This window comes from Ctenopharyngodon idella, chromosome 10 (genome assembly GCF_019924925.1).
Source record: "Ctenopharyngodon idella isolate HZGC_01 chromosome 10, HZGC01, whole genome shotgun sequence".
Classification (NCBI taxonomy): Eukaryota; Metazoa; Chordata; class Actinopteri; order Cypriniformes; family Xenocyprididae; genus Ctenopharyngodon; species Ctenopharyngodon idella.
This window is the reverse complement of record NC_067229.1, coordinates 6,712,316-6,736,957: the sequence shown is the minus strand read 5'-3', so window position 1 is coordinate 6,736,957 and position 24,642 is coordinate 6,712,316. Positions and strand designations below refer to the sequence as shown.

The 24,642-nt window shown below is 37.7% G+C and overlaps 4 protein-coding genes across 5 annotated transcripts; 2 read left to right on the top strand and 2 right to left on the bottom strand.

Annotated features, from left to right (window-relative positions):
• The first annotated feature begins 145 nt into the window (after positions 1 to 145).
• Positions 146 to 2,428, top strand: timm13 (translocase of inner mitochondrial membrane 13 homolog (yeast)). The gene is made up of 3 exons (XM_051910969.1): positions 146 to 372; positions 1,265 to 1,333; positions 1,421 to 2,428. The coding sequence occupies exons 1-3, from the start codon at positions 253 to 255 to the stop codon at positions 1,517 to 1,519; spliced, it is 288 nt and encodes a 95-aa protein (XP_051766929.1). The 5' UTR covers positions 146 to 252; the 3' UTR covers positions 1,520 to 2,428.
• A 1,020-nt stretch (positions 2,429 to 3,448) lies between these two features.
• On the bottom strand, positions 3,449 to 12,764 carry tmprss9 (transmembrane serine protease 9). The gene is made up of 14 exons (XM_051907899.1): positions 10,604 to 12,764; positions 10,385 to 10,512; positions 10,222 to 10,289; positions 9,634 to 9,809; positions 9,516 to 9,557; positions 9,317 to 9,430; positions 8,878 to 9,043; positions 8,520 to 8,794; positions 8,127 to 8,269; positions 7,662 to 8,049; positions 6,087 to 6,255; positions 5,724 to 5,989; positions 5,479 to 5,615; positions 3,449 to 4,217 (listed from the first exon to the last, which is right to left on the bottom strand). Exons 1-14 carry the CDS (start codon positions 10,734 to 10,736, stop codon positions 4,056 to 4,058), a joined length of 2,367 nt encoding a protein of 788 aa, XP_051763859.1. The 5' UTR covers positions 10,737 to 12,764; the 3' UTR covers positions 3,449 to 4,055.
• Positions 12,765 to 12,918: 154 nt separating this feature from the next.
• Positions 12,919 to 15,493, bottom strand: lsm7 (LSM7 homolog, U6 small nuclear RNA and mRNA degradation associated). Its single transcript, XM_051907905.1, has 4 exons — positions 15,419 to 15,493; positions 15,074 to 15,164; positions 14,895 to 14,966; positions 12,919 to 13,631 (listed from the first exon to the last, which is right to left on the bottom strand). The coding sequence occupies exons 1-4, from the start codon at positions 15,422 to 15,424 to the stop codon at positions 13,489 to 13,491; spliced, it is 312 nt and encodes a 103-aa protein (XP_051763865.1). The 5' UTR covers positions 15,425 to 15,493; the 3' UTR covers positions 12,919 to 13,488.
• A 73-nt stretch (positions 15,494 to 15,566) lies between these two features.
• On the top strand, positions 15,567 to 24,147 carry sass6 (SAS-6 centriolar assembly protein). 2 transcript variants are annotated; one of them, XM_051907900.1, is made up of 17 exons: positions 15,567 to 15,863; positions 16,018 to 16,078; positions 16,164 to 16,243; positions 16,367 to 16,471; positions 16,559 to 16,730; positions 16,831 to 16,908; positions 18,077 to 18,196; positions 18,505 to 18,696; positions 18,772 to 18,966; positions 19,089 to 19,178; positions 19,883 to 20,062; positions 20,140 to 20,221; positions 20,470 to 20,588; positions 20,750 to 20,887; positions 23,564 to 23,646; positions 23,726 to 23,820; positions 23,923 to 24,147. In XM_051907900.1, the coding sequence occupies exons 1-17, from the start codon at positions 15,778 to 15,780 to the stop codon at positions 23,994 to 23,996; spliced, it is 1,950 nt and encodes a 649-aa protein (XP_051763860.1). In that variant the 5' UTR covers positions 15,567 to 15,777; the 3' UTR covers positions 23,997 to 24,147. The 2 variants fall into 2 exon arrangements, with proteins under 2 accessions (XP_051763860.1, XP_051763861.1); XM_051907901.1 differs by lacking the exon at positions 20,750 to 20,887.
• Positions 24,148 to 24,642: the final 495 nt, after the last annotated feature.

Genomic DNA, 24,642 nt, shown 5'->3' with positions numbered 1-24,642 from the left:
TCCTTATAAAATCAGAACTTATGCTAATAACACCTTCCCTTAAACTCGTTTTTGTTGTAGTTGTTTTAAAAATCATCACGTTATGATCTTATTTAGTTTTTCTGTTATTATAAACTACATTTCCCAGAAGTCCACAGTCAGGATGCTTTCCAGAGCGCTTCCGGCTCATCTCAAGGGCAAAATTATCACATGTACAGAAGCGACAGAGATTAATCCAGTGTGTCACTGTTATTAGATCTATAAGTGTTTAAAATGGACAGTTTCGGTTCTGATTTCTCTTCGGGCTCATCGTCTGGTAAAATGGACACTGGCACTATAATGGAGCAGGTCAAAGTTCAGATTGCTGTTGCAAACGCGCAAGAGCTGCTGCAGGTTGGTGACTTTAACCTCTTGATACTGTTTTAATGAAACCCTACAAATTAATTTCATTGTGCTTCTTAAAATGAATAAGTATTTAATATTTAATAGGCTTGTGTTGGATAGATTTTGTCATTACATGTTGCTGAATAAATGAATTACTCTAATAAAAATGTGTGTTACCTTGGTATACTTTGTAGTACCATGTAAATGTCAAGGTGGTGATGATTTAGCACAGTTTTATAGCAAAGTACAGTAATATTGTCTGTTATCATCACCGTATACACTTATCAAAAAGTATACGTTGTAGTAGTATTACCATGGTACCTCCACAATCGTTTTTTGTAAGGCTTTGTGGCTGTACTATGGTAAAACTGTAATTCTGAACATGTACCATGAAATACCGTGGTATATGAACACGGTACCCTTTCAGAAAGTATACTGTGGTAGTACCACCGTACAGTGATACATGAATTCACGTATTGTGTTATTTACATGGTAAAGGACTTCCAAGATTACCGTCCATACCATTACAGTACTACACTGTAAAAATGTTTTTTCAAAATTGTAAATAAGTTTAGAAATAACATGTTTATTGCAGTGCTTTTTATCAGAATATACTATTTCAGTCTTTCTTACTTTAAAATGTCACGTTTAATTAATTGTATTGCTTGAATGGAATGTGTTACAATGTCTTGATTCTGCAATGCGTTTCTTTGTAATTATTTGTCAAATTTCCTAGCAATGAATTGTTTCAAAATAATTACTTTTCAGAATATGATACTGCCACAGTACCTTTTTATAAGGGTCATCAAGGTATCCAAACACAGAAAGTACCAAAAGGTACCATAGTACCATAGCATACTAGATTTCATGCATTCCTTATGCCATTTGTCATGCATTGCAGAGAATGACTGATAAATGCTTCAAGAAATGCATTGGCAAGCCAGGAAGCACACTGGACAACTCTGAACAGGTAGGAGCATTACTTCCTAGACCGTTTTCCATGTTACTTTGAGAAAATAACATCTAAACTCCTGCATAACCTTTTTGTTTTTTGCAGAAATGCATTGCCATGTGCATGGACCGCTACATGGATGCCTGGAACACGGTCTCCCGCGCATATAATTCCAGATTACAGAGGGAAAGGGCACGTATTTGATGTGCAGATGACGTCCTGTACTACCTCGGTATCACCTGAGTCCTCAGGTAGAGATGTCTGGTCTCCAGATGCACGACAAGTGTATAGACTCGGCACTCTTACCACACAACAACAGCTGATGGCTACAGAAGGAACCGGGTGGTTGGATTTAGACTCTACATGGACATTTTTCATTACGTTTTGTTTTCAAACCATGTTAAAATGATTATACACAACATAAAATAGCTGTTTAATAATTTTCAAATTCAAATTAAAGGATTGATAATTGTGGTAGCAGTTCGTATGCTTCAAGTAATGGCCAGAATTGGGATAACAAGAGGATGGGTCAGGATTTTAGCTCCACCCTATCCAGTTCAGGTCTCGCTATGTTTAAAAACAATGCTAAAAATCAGACCCCTCCCCTTATGCAGTTATCCATTCATCAAGCAGCCAATCAAAATTCAAGATGCCATCTGTCTGCCTTTTGTCATTAGGTGGATGTTACTCCATTCCCTGAGGGAATGGCTCACTTTACCACCTCTGTTCCACAAAGCTAGCTCTTCTCCCAGAGGGGGAGAATTCAGGGGCGTCTTTGTTGCAATAATTGTCGCTTCTTCACCAGGATTGGCCGAATAGTGCTTCTAACTTACCTCTGAGGAACAAACTGCAATTGTCGACTCTGGAGTGTCTTTTGTCTCATTGTCTCTTCAGTACAGTAGTAGGGTTGTTTAGACACTCATGAACTACAAACCCTTGTAAAAGCAGTTCCCTTTGTGTACAAGCATGTCAAAGTTCCCAATTTCCTTTGCTTCACTGAGTTTTGTAAAGTTTTGGACAGAGATGCAAACTCCACCAAGACATGTCCAGACAGATGTTGTATAATTGTCATCAGGCTGTTTTTATGGAATGCAAATAAATACCATCAAGTCAGTCCATTTTTATTGATGTTTTTGTTGCATTGACAAAATATCAGGTTAACAGATGTAGCACCATTTGTACAAATCAGGCCTGAAACACACTAACCAAGTACATCAAACTTACATTTTGTTTTTTCAGCATTGCCACAAGCGGCGCTATAGCATGCATTTCCACAAACTGTCTTATTCTACAGCCTGGTCAGGAACTGTCATGGCAGAGCAACAGTTTGAAGAGAATCTTGTTTACTGGCACCGGCATTTATACTGAGGTTTGGTTCCGTCTTAGTACCAAAGAAAGTGTGTATGTTCAAAGGGATCATGTACTTGTAAAATGTGGTTTGCGTACTTGCATAAAATGTTTCTGGCCTTAAAGGGTTAGTTCAATAATGTCATTAATTACTCACCCTCATGTCGTTCTACAGCCGTAAGACCTTCGTTCATCTTCAGAACACAAATTAAGATATTGTTGATGAAATCCGATGGCTCAGTGAGGCCTCTATTGAGAGCAAAAGCCATTCAAACTCTCAAGGTCCATAAAGGTACTAAAAACATATTTGAAAAAGTTCATGTGAGTTGGTTCTATCTTAATATTATAAAGCATCAAGAATACTTTGTGCGCCAAAAAAAAACAAATATCTATATGGGTCGATTTTAAAACACTGCTTCCAAGCCTTACGAATCGAATCAGTAAATCGGAGCGCCAAAGTCACGTGATTTCAGCAGTTTAGCCGTTTGATAGGAGATCCGAATCACTAATTCGAAACAAAAGATTCATAAAGCTCAGAAGCTTCATGAAGCAGTGTTTTAAAATCAGCCTATATAGAAATTCTTGAAAAGTCTTTATTTTGTTTTTTTTGACACACAAAAAGTATTCTTCGCTTTATAATATTAAGATAGAACCACTGAACTCACATGAACTGTTTCAAATATATTTTAGTACCTTTATGGACCTTGAGAGTTTGAATGGCTTTTGCTCTCAATAGAGGCCTCACTGAGCCATCAGATTTCATCAAAAATATCTATATTTGTGTTCTGAAGATGAACGAAGGTCTTACAGTTATAGAACGACATGAGGGTGAGTAATAAATGACATTATTTTCATTTTTGGGTGAACTAACCCTTTAACAATGCATCAACCAAGTCTAAGCAAATTGCCTCCATTTTGTGATATTCTGTTACAGGAATATAAATTCTGCTGGTGAAATACCTTTATCTCTTGAAATCAGAATTTATCAAGAAAACTTTAGGCAAGCAAATGTCACCATATTTAATTATCTTCCATCTGATCATTATTTGTACATATTTCTAAGCCATACTGGTTATGCTTAGGCCCACAAGAGATCTGCAACCTGCCGAATTGGAGCATTTCCCCCTCAAAATCAGCGCAGAAATTGCACAAAAATCTGCAGTTTTTGTGGAGGCCTTGTTATGGTTTATTCTCCTAAATGGCAAATAGCACATCAAGGGCTAGTGTGTCGTACACCAGAATGCATTGTTAATAAATACCAAAAATAAATATTTTGACAGTACAGTTTGAACATGCTGGTAAAGTCATCCATTTGAGTTTCATGCATCTTCAGTTGAGAGACACGACTGCACATCAGTTGTGAGATGGTGAAGGACATTTCTGGATCTTATATTTAAAAAGGGAGGTATATAGATATCCACTCTCTGACAGCTGTGACCCGCGTGTAAACTCCCGGGAAGCCAATTCGCCCACAGCCGTGACCCCAGCTGGTCACCCCGGCCAGGAACCAACGGCCCTGGGGTTCACGGCACGTCACAGGGCCCCCTGAGTCTCCCTGCAGAAGAAGAGAAGACCACTGCCTTCATTGGTGTTTTTATGGAAGGTGTGACATTTAAAGAAGTCTGCTGAAAACTCAAGGATATGGTTGAATTACATTGGGCTGGGCTTACGTAATCAGCTTAAGAGGCAGGGTGGATGTTTTAAGGTAAAAAAAAAAAGGACTTTTAGAGCATTAAGTATCATTGGGTAAGTGCAGCAGTGCTTCAGAAGAAGTCATTCAGATTTCTCCTACTCCTGTGCAACTGCTGATTTTTTTTTGGACAGTAGCATTTACAAACCCTTAAAGGGATAGTTCACCCAAAAATGAAAATTATCCCATGATTTACTCACCCTCAAGCCATTCTAGGTGTATATGACTATCTTCTTTCAGACGAACACAATCAGAGTTATATTAAAAAATATCCTGGCTCTTCCAAGCTTTATAATGGTAGTGAATGGTGCTCCTGATTTTGAAGTCCAAAAAAGTGCATCCATCCATCATGAAAGTAATCCATACCACTCCAGGGGGTTAATAAAGGCCTTCTGAAGTGAAGCGATGGGTTTTTGTAAGAAAAATATCCATGTTTAAAACTTTATAAAATAACTAGCTTCTGGCAGACAGCCTACGCAAGTCGACTTATGCCAAAAGAGTAACTTCTGACGTTATGTATGATGTAGGATGTAAGAGTAGCATAAGCTTAGACACCTCTTGCGGTTCAAACAAACAGGACTGGGCAACAAACTCAAGCCCCTCTTCTCTTTTATTGAAATCCTCTGATATTTCTCTTTAGAAATTCTCATTTTAGACTTCTAATTCGTGACCGGTGTTTTGTTTTGCTCTATCATCTGAGCTTCTGCGTTCGTCAACGCTTCATGCGTCAGGTCAGAGATTACTCTTTTGGTGTAGGTTGATGCTGGAAGTTACTTATTTTAGTTTATAAAGATTAAAATATGGATGTTTGTCTCACAAAATCCATCTCTTTGCTTCAGAAGGCCTTTATTAACCCCCTGGAGTTGCATGGATATCTTATATGATAGATGGATGCACTTTTTCAGACTTCAAAATTAGGAGAGCCATTCATAAAGCTTATAAAGCTTGGAAGAGCCAGGATATTTCATAATATTACTCAGATTATGTTCGTCTGAAAGAAGATAGTCATATACACCTAGGATGACTTGAGGGTGAGTAAATCATGGGATAATTTTCATTTTTGGGTGAACTATCCCTTTAATATTGGAAACAAGTTCATGATTTGATCTTCTGACCACAAACTCACCAAACATGTGTCCCTGTCCCCTTCCATCGAGCCAGCACACATCATGTTGTCAGTAAGTTCAGCACCATAAGCTCGCTGGCAGTCCCACTGATCGATGACACTAACCTGTGCTTTTTGCAGCAAATTAGTTATCATACCTATGTGGGATAAACAGACCATACATCATAATGGATCTATAAATCAAAAGCAGTCCACAATTATGTCCATATCTTTTGCCTTGTCACCTTGACCAACCCCAAACTCACCGTCCTCCTTCACAGCACCCCATCCAATGATGTAGCATTCCATAGTTTTGATGAAGCTATGCCAGGGAGAAGGCAAACACACAGTCTGGATGGTGTAGGACTTGGGGGCGGGGATGGAGAGCTCCACCAAGGCCACATCAAAATCCATGGTGCTGCTATTGAAAGCAGGATGAGGGATGATCCTTTGCACTGGAATAACCAGAGCACCCAGTCCAGACCAAATGACTGACCCAAGACTTACTGTCCAACTGGCAGGGTTCAGCTCACTATTAACGAAAACACACAATAAACTCTAACTAAGATTCCTGTTCAACTCTTTGAAAGTAGAAGATGTTAGGAAGTCACCAGTCAGTGCTATACTACCCTCTGAAGCAGTGAGCAGCAGTCAGGAGCCATTTGCAGTGGATGAGCGTAGCTCCACAGCGGTGAGTGCGCTGGTACTGCAGACTGCCCACCCATGGCCATTCACCTCTCCGGGCAGAGACACCACCGATAATCCTCTCCTGTCCCACGGCTGGACGATTCCCACAGTCTACAAGGCAAACAGGTGACCATTATAATCTTGTTCCTTAGGCTAATTTTAAAGATGAGGCTGTGAGTGATACATGCACGGTCTGTTCAATAGGTTGCGCAGTTTTGCACCTTGGTGTCTATTAGTCAATGCAACATTGAAAATATACTTTTCCAAAAAAGTTCCAGTGGACAAAAGAAATGGGTTGTGAAAATTGGCGACAGTGCAAACTATTGAATGGACTGTACATTTACCATTCACGGCTCGTCTACCCTTGTTTCTTTTTTGTAAAGTTAGTTCACCCAAAAATGAAAATAATGACATTAATTACTCACCCTCATGTCGTTCCACACCCATAAGACCTTCGTTCATCTTCGGAACACAAATTAAGATATTTTTGATGAAATACGATGGCTCAGTGAGGCCTCTATTGCCAGCAATGTCACCGAACCTCTCAAGATCCAGAAAGGGACTCAAAACATATTTAAATCAGTTCATGTGAGTACAGTGGTTCTACCTTAATATTATAAAGCGAGGAGAATACTTTTTGTGTGCCAAAAAAACAAAAAACACAACTTTTCAACAATATCTAGTGATGGGCGATTTCATAACACTGCTTCATGAAGCTTCGAAGCTTTACGAATCTTTTGTTTCGAATCAGTGGTTTGGAGTGCCAAAGTCACGTGCTTTCAGCAGTTTGAAACGTGATCCGAACAACTGATTCGAAACAAAAGATTTGTAAAGCTTCGAAGCTTCATAAAGCAGTGTTTTGAAATCGGCCATCACTAGACAATTGTTGAAAAGTCTTTATTTTGGTTTTTTTTGGCACACAAAAAGTATTCTTGTCGCTTTATAATATTAAAGTAGAACCACTGTAGTCACATGAACTGCTTTAAATATGTCTTTAGTACCTTTTTGGATCTTGAGAGGTTCAGAGACATTGCTGGCAATGACAAGAGAGACAATAGAGGCCTCACTGAGCCATCGTATTTCATCAAAAATATCTTAATTTGTGTTCCGAAGATGAACGAAGGTCTTATATGTGTGGAACGACATGAGGGTGAGTAATAAATGACATTATTTTCTTTTTTGGGTGAACTAACCCTTTAAATATGGCACCTACCCTGACTAAGGTCTACACTAGCTAGTTAACCACGCTTCATTAATGTGGGTGCAGACCAAAGGGATTGTTGTAGTGCAGGGGTGTCCAATCCTAGAATCAACCCTTGTGCCTTCCTGCAGAGTTCAGTTCCAACCCTGCTCCAACACACCTCTTTATAATTATTATGTGTTTCTGAAGATATTAATTATCTGGTTGCTTTGTATTTGGTTAGGTTTGGAGCTAAATTGTCTGGGAAGGTAGATCTCCAGGAACAGGATTGGGCACCCCTGTTGTAGAGATTGAAATTATTAGATAGATTATTTACCACAGTTTTTCTCATCAGTCTCATTAGGGCAGTCAACGACTCTGTCACATTCTGGGTTTATCTTGCTGATGCACTTGTTTCCGCCACAGTTATAATTACCACTGCAGTTCCCAGGAGCAGGATTATATTCATCATTGGCGAGCTCAGAGGACGAGCTCATAGCTTTAACAAGATGAGCCGCAGTGGTCGTGACACTAGGGACAGTGGGGGCGACTTGGATTGTTGGTGCCGTATTGGTGTAGCCCAGAATCCAGTTGCGGAGTTTGGTGACGCGGGAATAGACCCCAGGCTTGTTGATCTGTGCGCATCCCACACCCCAGCTCACCACGCCCGCTAGGAAAAAGCGCCCAGGAGCCACCTCACATACCAGAGGGCCCCCAGAGTCTCCCTGAAAGCCAAAACCACATTTAAGGCATTCAATTGTGAAAACACTTTTTAATCAGGCATTATTGCTATAAGCCTTACCTGACAAGAGTCCACCTTCCCTTGAAGGAAACCAGCACACATCATATTTTGGGTGAGGGCACCTCTGTATACAGATGACTTGTTGCACACTTTCGAGTCAATAATCTTCACGATTGCCTTCTGTAGTGTAGAAGGCACATCACCTGCTCGGACACAAAGAGGCGTGGTCTTAAAAGAGGTAGTCTCGAGTAGTCAGACTTTTGACTTGTGGCAATAAGGCAGGTCTTCTTCATGGAATCTTTTTATGATCAAGAACCACCAACTTAAGCAGGAAAAGAGCACCTAAATGACATTTAAAGTGACCAACCACTGTTTGGTTGCCGTTTAGGGGTGAGGTTAAACTCAACAAATTCAATTTATAGAGAATATTTACATAACATCAAACATACTCACTGGTGTACTGATTAAGAGCTCCCCAACCAGAGACGATGCAGTTCTGCCCAGGACTGAAAATGTGAGAGGATGATGGGATACAGACTGGCTGAACATAAGGGCTAAATGTCAAGGGCGTTTCCAACTCCAGTACGGTCACATCACTGTCAGTGGTCATGGGATCATAGACCGGAGAGACAACCAGGGACTTGATGTTTATTATGGTGGCTTCTCCCTCCTCCCCACTGACTAGATTGGCTCCCACAAGAGCCGTCCAGTCTTTTGGGTTGTTTTCTCTTTAGTATATAAGGAAGACATATTTAGATATACATTGGCGTCTATAGGGACTGATGAAGATTTTACAGAAATGCTTCCTCACGTTTCAAAACAATGAGCGGCACTGACAAGCCAGCGATTGTTGACAATGGATGCGCCACAGGTATGACGGCCACGTAGTCTGAGACTGACCTGCCAGGGTAGCTCCCCGTGACGGGTGTTTTCACCACCCACAACACGGTTAGCCATGGCAGGACGTGTTCCACAGGCTATAGGAGAAACAATGGTTAACAATCAAAGAACAGAAATTAAGCCTGTTTTTTCTGAAGAAAATATGACTTGGAACGACATGAGGGTGAGCAATTAATGACAGAATTTTCATTTTTGGGTGAACTAACCCTTTAAAACATGTAAACTATTTTGATACTACTATGTCAAATGTAATCAATAATCTTTTACTTTAGACCAAAATGAGTTCTTAAACTTACAAAAAAGGAAACTAACAGCTAGCTAAAGCATAATAGCAAGATGGTGACACTTACAGCAAAAGGCTTCATCTGAGCCATCAGCACAATCGGTTATAAAGTCGCATTCTGGATTTGGCTTTGTGATGCACTCGCCATTGTCACAAGTGAACGTGTTCTCAGGACATTTACCTGTCGTAAAAGACAACGACATCTGAGCACCCTGAGTTTTCAATGAACCTTGATATGATCAACAATGTAATCACATTCGTCTTACTTATGTCATTCCCAATCTCATAGAATGACTTTCCACTTGCCCCTGGAATAAGAAAACAAAAAATAGTCAAAATGACACTCTTATCAACTTTATTTTTTTTAATAGGAAACTGGTGTACCAAGAAGGATGATGCTACTGATCTCTCCGTATTCTGGGACAATGATGGGTTTCCCGTTCAACATGGCCTTCAATCCAGTGCGAAGGAGGTCTTGGACAAAGTTCTCCGTGTACCCCTGGACTTGAGAAACCCGGAAGACCAAACGAAGAGTGGTCATCACATTTGTGTTGATATTCCTGAAAGATATCACAAACTCTTAATCAAACATTAAAATTTATGTAGACATAATTCCCCAGTCTCCATAATGTTTTATCCACCTTATTTTGCAACATGGAAGTAAGCGATTTTCTAAAAATGTGTGAGACTTCCGATTCGTTAGCCACTATAGGTAAATAACTAGAAGAATAACAAAGTGCAGTAGAACTATTTGCACTACAAACCAGGGGGTTTATAATTACGACAATACATTAAAATAATATGGTAAGAAATACCAGTTTGCAATATCAAGCAGCACAACAAATTATTTTGTACAGCTAAAAATAAGACACTGAATGCCTCATACATTCAAGTTACAAATGGCCACATCCACTCTTATGGTAAAAATAAGGTGGATACAGTAAAAATATGGCATGTAAGCAGTGTACCTACCCATATGCAACTATCTGGCAGTCAATAAAATGATTTGCCACTGCAGAGGCGGCAAAGATATTCCTGATCTATAAAAGAGTGAGGACAGCAGTAGACATCAGTTTGTTAAAACCCACTTTACATCTGCAATGTGAAGTATTTCCATGCAATTTATTGGTCATACGTTTGCTTTCAGAGTCGCGGTCAGAACTACAGAGAATCCTGATGTTTTATCTTGCAGGTCTGAATCATAACTGAGCCCTTGCAATTCCACTGTCTCCATGAAATAATGTTCCTCTTGTATTAAGTAGGCTAAACAGGGGAAAAAAGCTTGGTTTAAGTGTCCAGCAATATCACAATATTTTGATTCTGTGGACAAATTACTCAGATGGAGATAATTTACCTGTCATAAAACCCACAGCAGCCCCAATGATGAGAAGAATCAGTATTGCAGCTAATGTCATACATTTGCAAGTGGAGAGGTAAGCTGGCCGTGAATCACCCTCGGGCCACTTATTCAAGTCTTTCTTCTCCATTTCAGTCTATACAAAGACCTGCAACACAACCTGGACATTCAAACTGTAAAACACAAGAACACATGGAGGTAAGAAATACAGACAGATGACCAGGTAAAAACAGGATTGGGTTTTTAAGATATCAAAAGTATTAGCGTTTCCCTTGGGTATCAAGAGTGAAAATCATCTCGTGGGATGACAAAGTATTATTTCACAGGCCATAGAATGGGACAATACTAGGAGTGGTTCAGAGAAACCCAAACAAACCTCTGTCAATTCTGAGATGTTATATGACGGAAATATGAAGCCTGATGTTCCAGAGAGTATGGATATAGTTACTTTTCACTTAAGGCTTTTAAATGCCACAACAACTCTCTGATTACAAATATGCTCATCAAAAAAATACAAACAAACAATGTACTTGGAGTACAGACGATAAATGGCAATTAAAACTTGAAGTGCAAAACTATTATTTACAGTCTTGCCAACAACAATGCAAAGGTATCAAATAAAATGGCAGTTTTGGGAATACTATGTGGCACAACAAAACAATATATTCCTATTATAACTCACATATAATAAAATAAAATGTATAAAATAACAAGCAGTTTATAATATATAATGTTATTTCATGTCACAAACATCCATGCTAAAACAGTTGGAGTATACTTACTATATATGCCAATTAAAACTTATTTTGCTAAATTATTATGGTTTATTAATGCACTGCAACAGTATCAAATATAAAATGGCTATAACAAAATAATATAATAAAACAAATAATACTATTAAATAATGCAATAAAATATTATTTTCGTTTTTGACACATTAAAAAATCAATTCAAACAGTTCAAATACTTTTCTGACGAGACAGATGTGTAATAAAACTGTGTAATAACTTCTGGCACAATTCTAGGACGAACAGAATAGAATATATGGTTACTCACCGTTTCAGACAGCATTTGGTCACTGAGGCATCTGATCTTTACATTGACGTCCGAATAAACCGCACGACACGTTTGGAGACTGTATAGAATTCAGCAGCGCTGTTATGCGGTAGGGCACATGTGGGCGTGGCTTTACGCAGGTGAGGGCGGGGTTTTTCATTGGCCGATGCTGCAAACTTTTTTTTTTTTTTTCAAACAAAATCCTCAATTATTTCTCACAAAATTATTTAAGGATTTGAAGAAACAACAGACTGTTGTTTTTGGGAGGGGTTAAATAAATAAATAAAAACTATCCAAAAGAAAACCAACAACTTATATTGACAATAGTTTCAAATTTCTTAGGTCCGAACTAAAAGCCTACCCAGCGAAAAATGCTGCAAATTTGATAGCTAAAAGCAGAGCGAGTTTTTTTTATATTACTTATTCTATTTTATTATATACTTTCCCATATATGTATTTTAGTTTATAGCTGACCAAATTTATCTCATTTTTTACATTTATATCTGTTCATTTATATATTTAAGATTTTATGTTTCGAATATATAGTTCCCTATTCTTTTCTTCTTCTTTTTTTACCTCGTAGGTTTAATCTGCTGTGCAAAATGAAATGCAACTTGCCATACTAGACCACCTCTCCTCAGACTTCTACTGACCTGGAATAGTATTAAGAGTTGGCACGGCTTCAGAAAGCAGCTCCTCTTACAGACCCCTCTAAAGTTAACCATCAGTTAACAGACCCTGAACCACTATAACTGTGTTACCCAATAAAGCCCAGACTTGGGTGCCAGTGCGCACTGATAAAATCGGGAAAGTCCTGCTGTTCAAAAGAGCACCAGCAAGGCAAGACAGACTGAGCCTTTCATTCATAACTGCTAGAAAACCGCTATTACAAATGGAGGGACCAACAAAACTCGATTAGCCTGACACGTATTGCGTTAAATATCAGAGTGAAAACTATACTTGAACTAGTGAGTATATTGATGTACATACTGTTTCCCACCTAAAGTAAATCCAGAAAGGTTACAAGCAGGTCTTTGTGGCTGTGCTAAGAAGCATGAATAGCTAATCTCAATCTGATAGCCATCAAAAAAGCTCTCCTCTTGGTGGAAAAACCCTTGTTTCATTGCAAGATTTTAGAAAAGTAAAACAAAATCACCTGTGTGAAAGTAGTTCTGCTGTTATACATGTTAACAAAGTGTATGTATGCATAATTTTGTATTCATTTGACAAAAGTAGGGGAAAACAAATCTCCCAAATAGGGAAGGGTCCATGACTTTAATCTTAGCAATTAGTTTTGTAAATGTATAACAGAGTAGAGGACACCACAAAAGTAAACAAGAATGTTTTCTCAAGGCGTCTTTAAACTGAAGCCCTTCAAAATACAGTTTAAAATAGATTATACAAATTATGTTCTGTGACAATGTCTGACTGTTTGTGTGTGTACAAAAGCTTTCTGGATGGGTAAAGCTGTGGGATCCACCCTTTGAGGTACAGGCATAATCTCTGTTTTTGCTTGAATTAGAAATGGTTAAATCCCAGATGTTTATTATTGTCCAAATGAACGTCAGTAGGAAAACAACACTGAACCAGGGCAACTTTACGCACCTATTTTCATGAACATAAAACACACCTTATAATTCAAAACCATAATCAACACGCACACAAAACATGTTTCATAAACAGAAACAAAACCCAACCAAAACACATTTATCCTGAGTCTAAATACAAAATGTTACATTTTTCATGATTTCAGACCTAACAAAAAACATGTTTTCTTCACCAGACATCTATACAATGCAAGAAAAAAAAAAACACAAGGCTGAATATTATCCATCCTGCTGTTGAATGAAAGGGTTTGGAATGGCCTCCATCCCGTCCTGTGGACAGATAAGCACGACGGACGTCCCTCGACAAACCACCAGACCGAGCTGCCTGGTGTCTTCGGTCAGCTTGTACTGATCATCAGGATCTGTTCAGAATCATCAGGATGTTATCAGTAATCATAAACAACGATCCTGAATAAAAATGCTTTAAAATAATAATAATAATAATAATAATACGTTCAGATAGAGCAAGGGTTTTCAATCTTTTAGGCTATATTCAGTCCAAATCCGATTTTTTTGCTTATCAGATTGAAACCAGATCAGATTTAGCAAGAGTGAAAAGCAAAAAAAAAAAAATCACATGAAATGCAATTTTTGCAAATCTGTTTCAAGCTACATTCATATGTTTTTTGAAATCCTATTCAAATCGCATTTTTGGAAATCCCTTTGAGTCTGACCGCCCTGATCGGATTTTGCGCAGTTTATGTGACTTTTTCATGCCATGTAAAACATAAACATCAGACGCTATTATAGGAAATATACACTGATAGACACCTGATTTCAAACACTCCCGTGTGTATCTGTGTAACTGCTCGGAGAAGTGTGTCAAAGATGTCTATTTGCAACATGTTTTTAAAGCGTTGATCACTAATCACAGACATGTATGTTGAGCGCGTGAACACAATGGCCAATCAGAAGTATTTAAGAATCCGTTCAACAGCGCTCAAAGGGAGGGAAATTTCTAGAGAGAAAAGCTGGTATCGTCACATTTTTAAAATTTCAGTATCGACTTGGTATTGAAGTCGGTACTTTTGACAACACTACTACACATTGTCATGTTGCATATAAGACAAAATCTGTATTGCAAACCCCTCCATGTTGTGGTTGTTGTTGTTTTTAACGTGTGCCTACCAACGCAACATCATTGCAACAGAAACCAATGCAGATTATACCAGAAACCGAAAGACCGAAACACACAAGATCGGATCTGAAAAGTTGCGATAGCCAGTGTGTAGATGTCAATAATTTTATATCAGATTCCAATCGGATACACAAATAATCAGATTTGGACTGACAGTGTGAACGTAGCTTTAGATGCCATGGACCCCCAAATATGACCCTCCTATGAATATGTGCCTCGTAATCTAAAATGCAGCAATATAATTTAATGTATAAAGACCCAATTTATACTATGAAAAAAATTTGTGTAAAATATTATTTGGGAAATATTTAGTTTCTATTATGTTACATTATTTATTTATTGAAATCTTTGTTTTTTTTTATTTATTTTAATGCATTATTTATTTATGTTAATCTCATTTTTTTATTGTTTATTCACTAAATTTTTTACACTGATCCCAGTATGAAAACCCTTGAGAAAGAGGACGAAATGAATGAAGAGATTTTACCTCGCATGTATTCAATAGTGCCATCCAACACAAGATTCAACAGCGGGTCGAAGCCTTTCAAGACACCACTTGCTGAAAATAGCAAACAATTAATGTTAAATTCAATGTAATTTAGTTAGTTAAGCATAGCACGTGAATTATTTAAACCCCTAATTCATCTTATAAAGCAACTGTCTCACCTTCACGACCTCCTTGGAACTTTACTCTTATATGTTTGTCGATGTATTTCGACAAATCAAAAATACTCTCCTTCTTTTTCTTATCTTTATCCTGAAAATCAAAACCACATTTTAATATATAAGAGGCCTGTGTAATATATATCAGACCAGTATGTTATAATGTAGCTTAGCTCCTCAATAATACACACCACATCAAATTTAAAATAACCAGCAGAATCTAGTGTGTACAGTTTGAACTTTTACAGTCCACAAGACATTAATGTGTTTACATGTTTGTTTATAAACCCCATGTGCCCATAGAAGCGTTTATAAAGTAAACGGTGTGGAAACGTTTGAGCTACTCACCGCCATGTTCAAAACTCCTATACGCCCCGCCCACTCAGCGTTGACGTTTGACGCCTGCCTCTCGACCAATCACAACACGCGTTGGTGAACTCCGACAGTAAATATTTTTAATTTTATCAGCCTTAAACACCCACAAATATATATTAAACACACCTTCACTGGTTTATATTTATTTTTTACGATTGTTAAAAACATAAATATGCTGAAATACGATAATACGCGTGATTAGGTTGAGGCGCTCAGCACATCCGGTGAGAAACGGACAAACGCGGGAGCGAAGCGCGAAAAAACAAATGATTCGTTTAACAACCTAAAAACACGAATAAACTGCGATTTTTTTATGATAATTATCGCTTTTTATGTTATTATATGAAGTCAAAATGACGGAATTACTTTTTAACAAGAGGTTACAAGTACAGGTGAAGAATAGAGAGACCGATGAGAGGTAATACTGATTGTTTATGTATATATTTGAACGTAAGACCTAAAAGAGTGTTTGGGGTTATTTTCTTTAAATGTCATGTATGTTATAATATTTTGTTTCTGGAGACTATCAAGGGTCTAAATGTGTTTATATATGATGCCGTTTTAAATTACAGACGTTCAGTCATTCGCATCAGTATTGAATTGCAGCTATCATCAAATCCTGTCCATAGGAAGGTGAGAAATTATATTTTATACATCATTATTTATAAATGTAAAGCATTTTGTTGGTCTTATGACTTTCTTTTTGTTTTATCAACAGGATTTGGTTGTACGGCTGACAGATGATACTGATCTTTACTTTTTATACAATCTTGTCATATCAGAGGAGGATTTTCAGAGGTGTAGTGATATGATCATGTCATTTTTTTGTAAAATAATGATCTATATTTATCGTCAGCACATTAATATCTGACTCAATGTGAGATTTTCAGTGTAATAATCATTATTCGCTTTCCTTCACAGCTTAAAAGTACAACAAGGGCTTTTAATAGACTTCACATCATTCCCACAGAAATTTATTGACTTGCTTGAGCAGTGCATCTCTGAACAGGACAGAGAAAGCCCACGGTAAGAGATGATATGAATATTATCTCTTGTATATCTTTTGTTAATGCATATTGGTTGTGAGAACTGTTTCTGTCTGTTTCTGTTCAGGTTCCTGTTGCAGCTCACGTCAGCTTCATCAGCGTTCGACCACAGTCCTTCAAACCTTAATATTGTGGAGACAAACGCTTTTAAACACCTCACACATCTCTCTCTGAAACTGCTCCCGGGATCTGATACAGATATTAAGAAGTATCTGGCCACCTGTCTGTCTACTATAAAGGTGCAACTCATCATCATGAACTTTGATTATAAAGGGAATGTATAATATGTTTTTATCCTGCTTGCTTTAATGAATGCATCTTTAATATTTCTGTTTTCAGGAGGAAAAGCAGCAGTTGGAACAGAAGTTGAGAAAGACTGAAGAAGATCTGACAAGACAGCTAAATTATGCACAGCAAGTAAGTTATATTCGAGATGGTTTTTCCAAAGTTAACTTATATATGTATTATTTAGAATATAACCACCAAATTATTAAAAACTGAACAAAACCCTCACATGCTTGATAATTGTCAGTATCACCAAATAACAAATTAATAATTTATACAGCTACTATAAGTATATCCAACCTTACCCAGATAAATACAGTTCCCTCACGTTAAGCGATGTGTACTATATCAAATCTCCACTGCTTGATTGTTATATTGCCAAAAAACATAAACTGTTATCACCTAGCTTGACTCTTATATTTCGTCCAAAAAAGTAAACTATATTGTCGCCCTGCTTGATTGTAATATTTCGTCAAAAAACGCAAACTGTATCATTACCCTTTTTGTCAAAAAACGTAAACTATATTATTGCACTTTTCATCAAAAATGGAAACCATATTATTGCCCTTTTTTTTATCAAAAACATAAGCTATATTATCGCCCAGCTTGTTATATTTAGTCAAAAACCTGAACTATATTATCATACAGTTTGATTGTTATATTTCGTCAAAAAACTATATTATCATCCAGCAATATATTCAAATTTGGATATATAGTACATCCTACTTTACCTGCATATATACAGTATACTCACATAAATATAGCAAATCTCAAATGCTTGACCTTTATTTTGTGGCAAAATGTAACTATATTATTGCCCAACTCTAATCTGCTAAAGGCGAAGATAAGCGTGAAGATATTAAGATACTATAAAGACCATTTTGATTTTCTGTATAGCTGCTATATACAGTGTATTATATATAGATGCAAACTCCTCACCTGTACTTGTGAACTTACAAGGGTAAATAAAGAACTGGTTGTTTCAGTAAGTATTGTACAGTGTTTCCTTTACTCTTTACTTTAAAAACTATGTCTATAAAGGGTAATATTTTATGTATTTGAGGTCTGAGGTGTGGGAACGGTGAAGAGAGAGAGGGCAAAGAGTTTGCCGTTCAACTTTGTATTGGAAAAAAAAGTCAGTGCGGAGCATGCCTCTGCCCCTCGCGATGTTCTCAGCTTTTTTTCCCCCTTACCTGTTTGCATCCCTGATTATAACAATAATATTGCGTATTAACCATTTTGATCTTATGATAATTAATTCTTACATAATTATGAACTTTTTTTTCTATTCATCGTCCAGACCCTGTCTGAGAAAAGTCGAGAGTTGGACAAACTCAGGTCTGAATGGACATCCCAAACAACATCTCTGTCCAGCAGACACATGCAGGATCTCACAGCTGAGCGTGAAAAAGCTCTGGAGGTGATCTGACATCCATAAGCTGACATGGAACTTGATGACATGGCATAGATTCATTCGTTTATGGGGGGAAAACATTTAAATAAGTTTAAATATATTAAAAAAAAAAATGCATATATGTATATAAAATGCTTGAACATGGAGTAAAATTGGGTGTGAACAAAATGAAAAATATATAAGTATAGATCTATTAATATAAAGTCCAGTTTCTGTCAGAAAGCTAAAAGATTTTGTATTTTATTTAAAATTTTATCTCTTCAAAAAAGATTATATCTGGCTGCACTGATGTTATTTTTTAATTGTATTATTAGACACAATCGCGTCTGCAGCAACAGAACGAACAGCTGCGACAGGAACTTGAATCGTCTCATCACAGAAGCACCCAGCAGCTCCAAACCAAAGTCTCTGAGCTGGAAACGGCCAACAGGGAGCTCATCGACAAGAAATACAAGAGCGACTCCACCATTCGAGACCTTAAAGCCAAACTGGCCAGTCTGGAAGAGGTGGGATATTTATTTAGAAGGATAAGGTCTGGGAATCACAAGAAAATCTAATGGTATAACTTTGTGTTTGTCCAGGAGTGTCAGAGGTCAAAGCAGCAGGTTCTGTCACTAAGGAGAGAGAACAGCAGCCTCGACACCGAATGCCACGAGAAAGAGCGTCTCGTCAACCAGCTGCAGACGCGAGTGGCCGTCTTAGAGCAGGAGATCAAAGATAAAGACCAGCTCGTGCTGCGGACCAAAGAGGTGCTGGAAGCCACCCAGCAGCAGAAGGTCAGGACATTTCTGGACGTACATTTTTTTTTTTTTTTTTTTTTTTTTTTTTTTTTAATGTATTTATTTATTTATTTATTTATAAATAACATTATTTTTTATTTTTTGGGGGGGTTTGCTAGAACTCTTTTGAAGGAAATGCAGAAAGTAAGCAACTTCAAATCGGTAAGCTGGAGGCCACAGTAAAATCCCTGTCAGAGGAGCTCATCAAGGTTTGTCTGATTTTAACAGTGAATCATTTATACCAGGGATTCTGCAGGTCTTAAAAAGTTTTAATTCGCCCTTACACAAATTACAGCCTTAAAAAGATCTTAAATCAGAGGAGAAAGTCTTAAATTCATAAAGCCATGACATTAAATGTTGCATGCATTGCAAAAATGATTATCTTTCTCAGTATATTTGTCCTGTTTTCCAATACAAATATCTAAACAACTTTAAATCAAGATACATTTACATAAGATGCAAATGTAAAATGAAGTCTTGGAAAAACTGTGCTAAATCAAGTGAGTTTAAAACAAGAACAAATATCTGTCAATGAGTTATCGACTTCCCTTTGAATTAAGATGATTTTTCTGAGTCCACTGGCAGATATTTGTTCTCTCACTTCATTTTGATCAATTTCACAGAAAGCAAGACTTCATTTTGTATCTCCAGTAAATGCATCTTGATTTAAGAATCTTTAGACATTTGGACTGGAAACAAGACCAAAATACTAAGTAAGAAAAGCATTTTTTGCAGACATTTAGACATTTACATTTGAGAGAACCTGTTGACGTATTGTGTTTTAAATAATTTATTACTTAAATTTTCTTTACTTGATCTGAAAAAGGTCTTAAATTTACGTCCATAAAACCTCCAGAAACCCTGTATACAGTTCACTTGATCATGCCCTCACAGACACAAATTCCCACTGCAGGCGAACGGCATCATCAAGAAGCTCCAGGGGGATCTGAAGGCTCTGGTGGGGAAGATCAAGGTGAAGAACACCGTGACTGTGTCTCAAGAAAAGATCCTGCAGGAAACTACAGAGAAACTCCAGCGGGAGCAGCGAGAACTGCAGGACACCCAACAACGGCTCCGACAGAAAGAGGAAGAGGTACAGTATCAACCCCACATGATGCTGCCAACACATGTTGAACATTTCTTTTTACCAACCATTTTTGTTATTTTTAGGCAACAAAATTAAAGGAGCAATTAGAAGCCACAATTCAGAAATTGGACGAGAGCAGGGAAGTGTTAAAAACCAATGAGAACGGTGAGTTTGATATGTGTTTATTAATAAGTTTAAATGTATATGTATTTATTTTTATAAATGTATCTATCTTATTTTTTTTATGTTTAAATAATGTGTGTGTGTTCTTTTATTTTTTTTATAAATATGTATTTTAAATGTATATTTTATTAAGTATAAAATATTTTTATTTAATTTCATTCTAAAATATATATTTTAATAGAATATCATTTATTATATATTTTTCATCCTATTTTTCTGCTTTCATATAGTAATAACTTGGCTGAACAAGCAGCTGAATGAGAACCAGCTCTCTCGGAAGCAAGAAACTTTGGGAATGTTCGAAACGCCTGCCGCAGGGATGAGAACAGGAAGTGTCTCTCATAATATGGTAATTAAACACACATCACTGAAATTGTAGCATAAATTCCACCAAACAGGTCTCTGTCTGCTTGGTGTGGCTAGAAATCGTACAGTAACCATCAGTTTGATTGTTCGCATGTCAGATTGGACTTGTTTTTAAAATTATGTAGCCATTCTTCTCTTCTCTAGCTTGATAGCAAATCATCTTTGGGACAGGGTTACCCCATCACCTCTACGATAAACTCCAAATATCTTCTTCCTCTTTCCTGTGTGAGCTCAGGAACTCGCTCTGTCCTGACACTGCACAATCAGACATCTGGACCAAAGGCAGGCCTCGTCTCCTTTTCTCTCTCATACCATCCTTTCCTTTGTACATCTCGTGTTTTGTTTTTTTTCTTCTGTGGTTTGCATGTCTCTATTATATGGCGCGTTTCCACTACGTAATACGGCTCGGCTTGCTTTACTTTTGTTTTGTTTTTTTCAACTGCAGTTTAGTACCGCTTCAAAGTGGGTGGGATTATAGACTGATCGTTATAGTTGCCCCACCTCTACTGCCGTGGATCCGCTCCTTGGCTATGTCTGCACCTCCTCTACTGACCATGACACAGCCATTTCTGTTTCTTAAGTTGCGTGCCGCGGTCATTTAAAGCAAGTCATTTAAAAAAGTCACGCGAACAAATGATACTGCAATGGCTGTTACTGACTATTTAAATCTAGCGGGTTTGGTGTCTTGTGTTTCAAATTTAATGACGCTGATAGTGACGATTCTCTCTGACCAATCAGTGATCTGCAGTGTTCACACGTCACATTTAGTATCGGTACCATTTGGTTCCGAGCCGTACCATGCAGTGGAAAAGCGCCAATTATATAGTCCCTGTTCACACTGCACACAATTCGGATTGTTTTTTTTAAAAACCTTTAGGACTGTGTCCCCATTTTTTTATTTATTGCAAATGCTCTAATTGGATCTGTTTGTTGTAGTCAATATAGTGTTTTATCTGCATGGGTTGCTATAATAATGATGTTAGCAAGTAACATATTTACTATAGCAACAGAGCAGATGGAAAACTGACGTTTTGGTGTGTACGATGTTTAATGCATGTAGCTTTCCAAAATGATGACAAAATCTTGATGAATAATTGGGCAAATATTTCAGACTTCTAAGACTTTTCTATGTACACACAAGCCTATTTCTCTCAAATATTGTTCAAAAATCTGTCTAAATCTGTGTTAGTGAGCACTTCTCCTTTGCCGAGATAATCCATCCACCTCAAATGATTATTGCACAGGTGTGCCTTAGGCTGGTCACATTAAAAGGCCACTCTAAAATGTGCAGTTTTATCACACAGCACAATGCCACAGATGTCGCAAGTTTTGAGGGAGCGTGCAATTGGCATGCTGACTGCAGGAATGTCCACCAGAGCTGTTGCCGTTGAATTAAATGTTCATTTCTCTACCATAAGCCGTCTCCAAAGGCGTTTCAGAGAATTTAGCAGTACATCCAACCGGCCTCACAACCGCAGACCACGTGTAACCACACCAGCCCAGGACCTCCACATCCAGCATCTTCACCTCCAAGATCGTCTGAGACCAGCCACCCGGACAGCTGCTGCAACAATCGGTTTGCATAACCAAAGAATTTCTGCACAAACTGTTAGAAACCGCCTCAGGGAAGCTCATCTGCATGCTCGCCGTCCTCATCGGGGTCTCGACCTGACTGCAGTTCGTCGTCGTAACCGACTTGAGTGGGCAAATGCTCACATTCGATGGCATCTGGCACTTTGGAGAGGTGTTCTCTTCACGGATGAATCCCGGGTTTCACTGTACAGGGCAGATGGCAGACAGCGTGTATAGCGTTGTGTGGGTAAGCATTTTTTTTTCTGATGTCAACGTTGTGGATCGAGTGGCCCATGGTGGCGGTGGGGTTATGGTATGGGCAGGCGTATGTTATGGACAACGAACACAGGTGCATTTTATTGATGGCATATTGAATGCACCGAGATACCGTGACGAGATCCTGAGGCCCATTGTTGTGCCATTCATCCACGACCATCATCTCATGTTGCAGCATGATAATGCACAGCCCCATGTTGCAAGGATCTGTACACAATTCCTGGAAGCTGAAAACATCCCAGTTCTTGCATGGCCAGCATACATATCACCCATTGAGCATGTTTGGGATGCTCTGGATCGGCGTATACGACAGCATGTTCCAGTTCCTGCCAATATCCAGCAACTTTGCACAGCCATTGAAGAGGAGTGGACCAACATTCCACAGGCCACAATCAACAACCTGATCAACTCTATACGAAGGAGATGTGTTGCAAATGGTGGTCACACCAGATACTGACTGGTTTTCGGACCCCCCCCAATACAGTAAAACTGCACATTTTAGAGTGGCCTTTTATTGCGGCCACCCTAAGGCACACCTGTGCAATAATCATGCTGTCTAATCAGCATCTTGATATGCCACACCTGTGAGGTGGATGGATTATCTCGGCAAAGGAGAAGTGCTCACTAACACAGATTAAGACAGATTTGTGAACAATATTTGAGTGAAATAGGCCTTTTGTGTACACAGAAAAAGTCGTAGATCTTTGAGTTCAGCTCATGAAAAATGGGGGCAAAAACAAAAGTGTTGCATTTATAATTTTGTTCAGTGTTATATATATATATATATATTATATTTAAAAATATAAATATACAATATAATACATTTACAAAATAGTACATTTTTAATAATACAAAATATAATAAATATATAATAAAATTATTTTTATAATTATATAATTGGTAAAAAATGTTATAAAAATTAGTATTAAATATTACAAAACATAATAAAAATATAAGTATATTTTTATAAAATTGTAAAAAAATTTGACTGCCTAAAAATCAGATTGTAGCTGTCAGTGTGAACTCAGTGACAGTCACTGCCTATGAATATCTGACAGAATCATGCTGAATTCTTTTTGCAATTATATAATGTTCTAAACTACATTTTAGGTCCAGTTTAACCCTATGAGTGCCAAACCTTCAGCAGCAGAAGTGAGTCCCTCTACACTCGCCCAACCTTCCAATAAAGAGAAGTGAGTTCCTCTTTAAAGCCATTTACTTCCTGATCTGTTATAAAACCTTCGGTCTGAGCTGTATCTCTGATCTGAACAGTGGAGAATCTGTTGGCCTGGACTCCAAGTACTTTGAGAGACGAGACGACAGCATTCCTCTACGTGGTCTCCTACCCAGCATGCATCTAAATAGAGGCAAACGACAAAAAAATTTTTTACCCAGTTATTCCTAATTGCAATACTTTTAATGGACATTTAATAAATGTTACATTTAATACAAATGCCTTCTACCTGCAGAAGTTCCTAAGCCTTTGAACACAGCCGGAGCAAAACCGACACCAGCTGCAGCTTCTGCGTATTTCCCAGGATGACGAACAGTTTATATGCACCTCTATTCATCACTACGTTTTGTGTGTGAACGCCACTACTAAGATGCTAATGCATTGCAAAGTGTCCATGCAGATGATAGTCTTGTTTAAAATGTTTTCAATAATTTATTAAAAACAATTATTTTTAAACCTATTACTCAATCTGTTTACAAAGAGATGCCTTGATTGCTACCCCTAACTATGGGACCAATTTGTCCAATTATAATGGTGCTGTTTTTGGTCCTTTAAGTCTATGGTGCCTAAAAACCTCTTCAGTGTCTTAAACTTGTTTGTGCCATACATGAACTGTCTCTGAATTAACTCACCTTTTGCCAAACAGTCGGAGAGCTGCGGTTTCGTATTCTCTAATAGTGCTATTCAATCAATTGGCTTTTTTTTATTGAAGGTAAAAGAATTAAAGTGTTTGATTGGTTGACATGGTTGATGACAAACTGTGACTGGTTTGCTGTGTAAAACTGTATATATATTGTGTGTACATTTATATTGTATTTATGGTTTAATATAGTAAACTTTGTAATCTGTTTATCATGGATTGCAGTTTGGCTGCTTGTTCATCAGTAGCAAAATTTTAGGACACAAGTGAATAAAATATAATTTGCAGAAAAATTGTTTATCTTTTTACTATGGA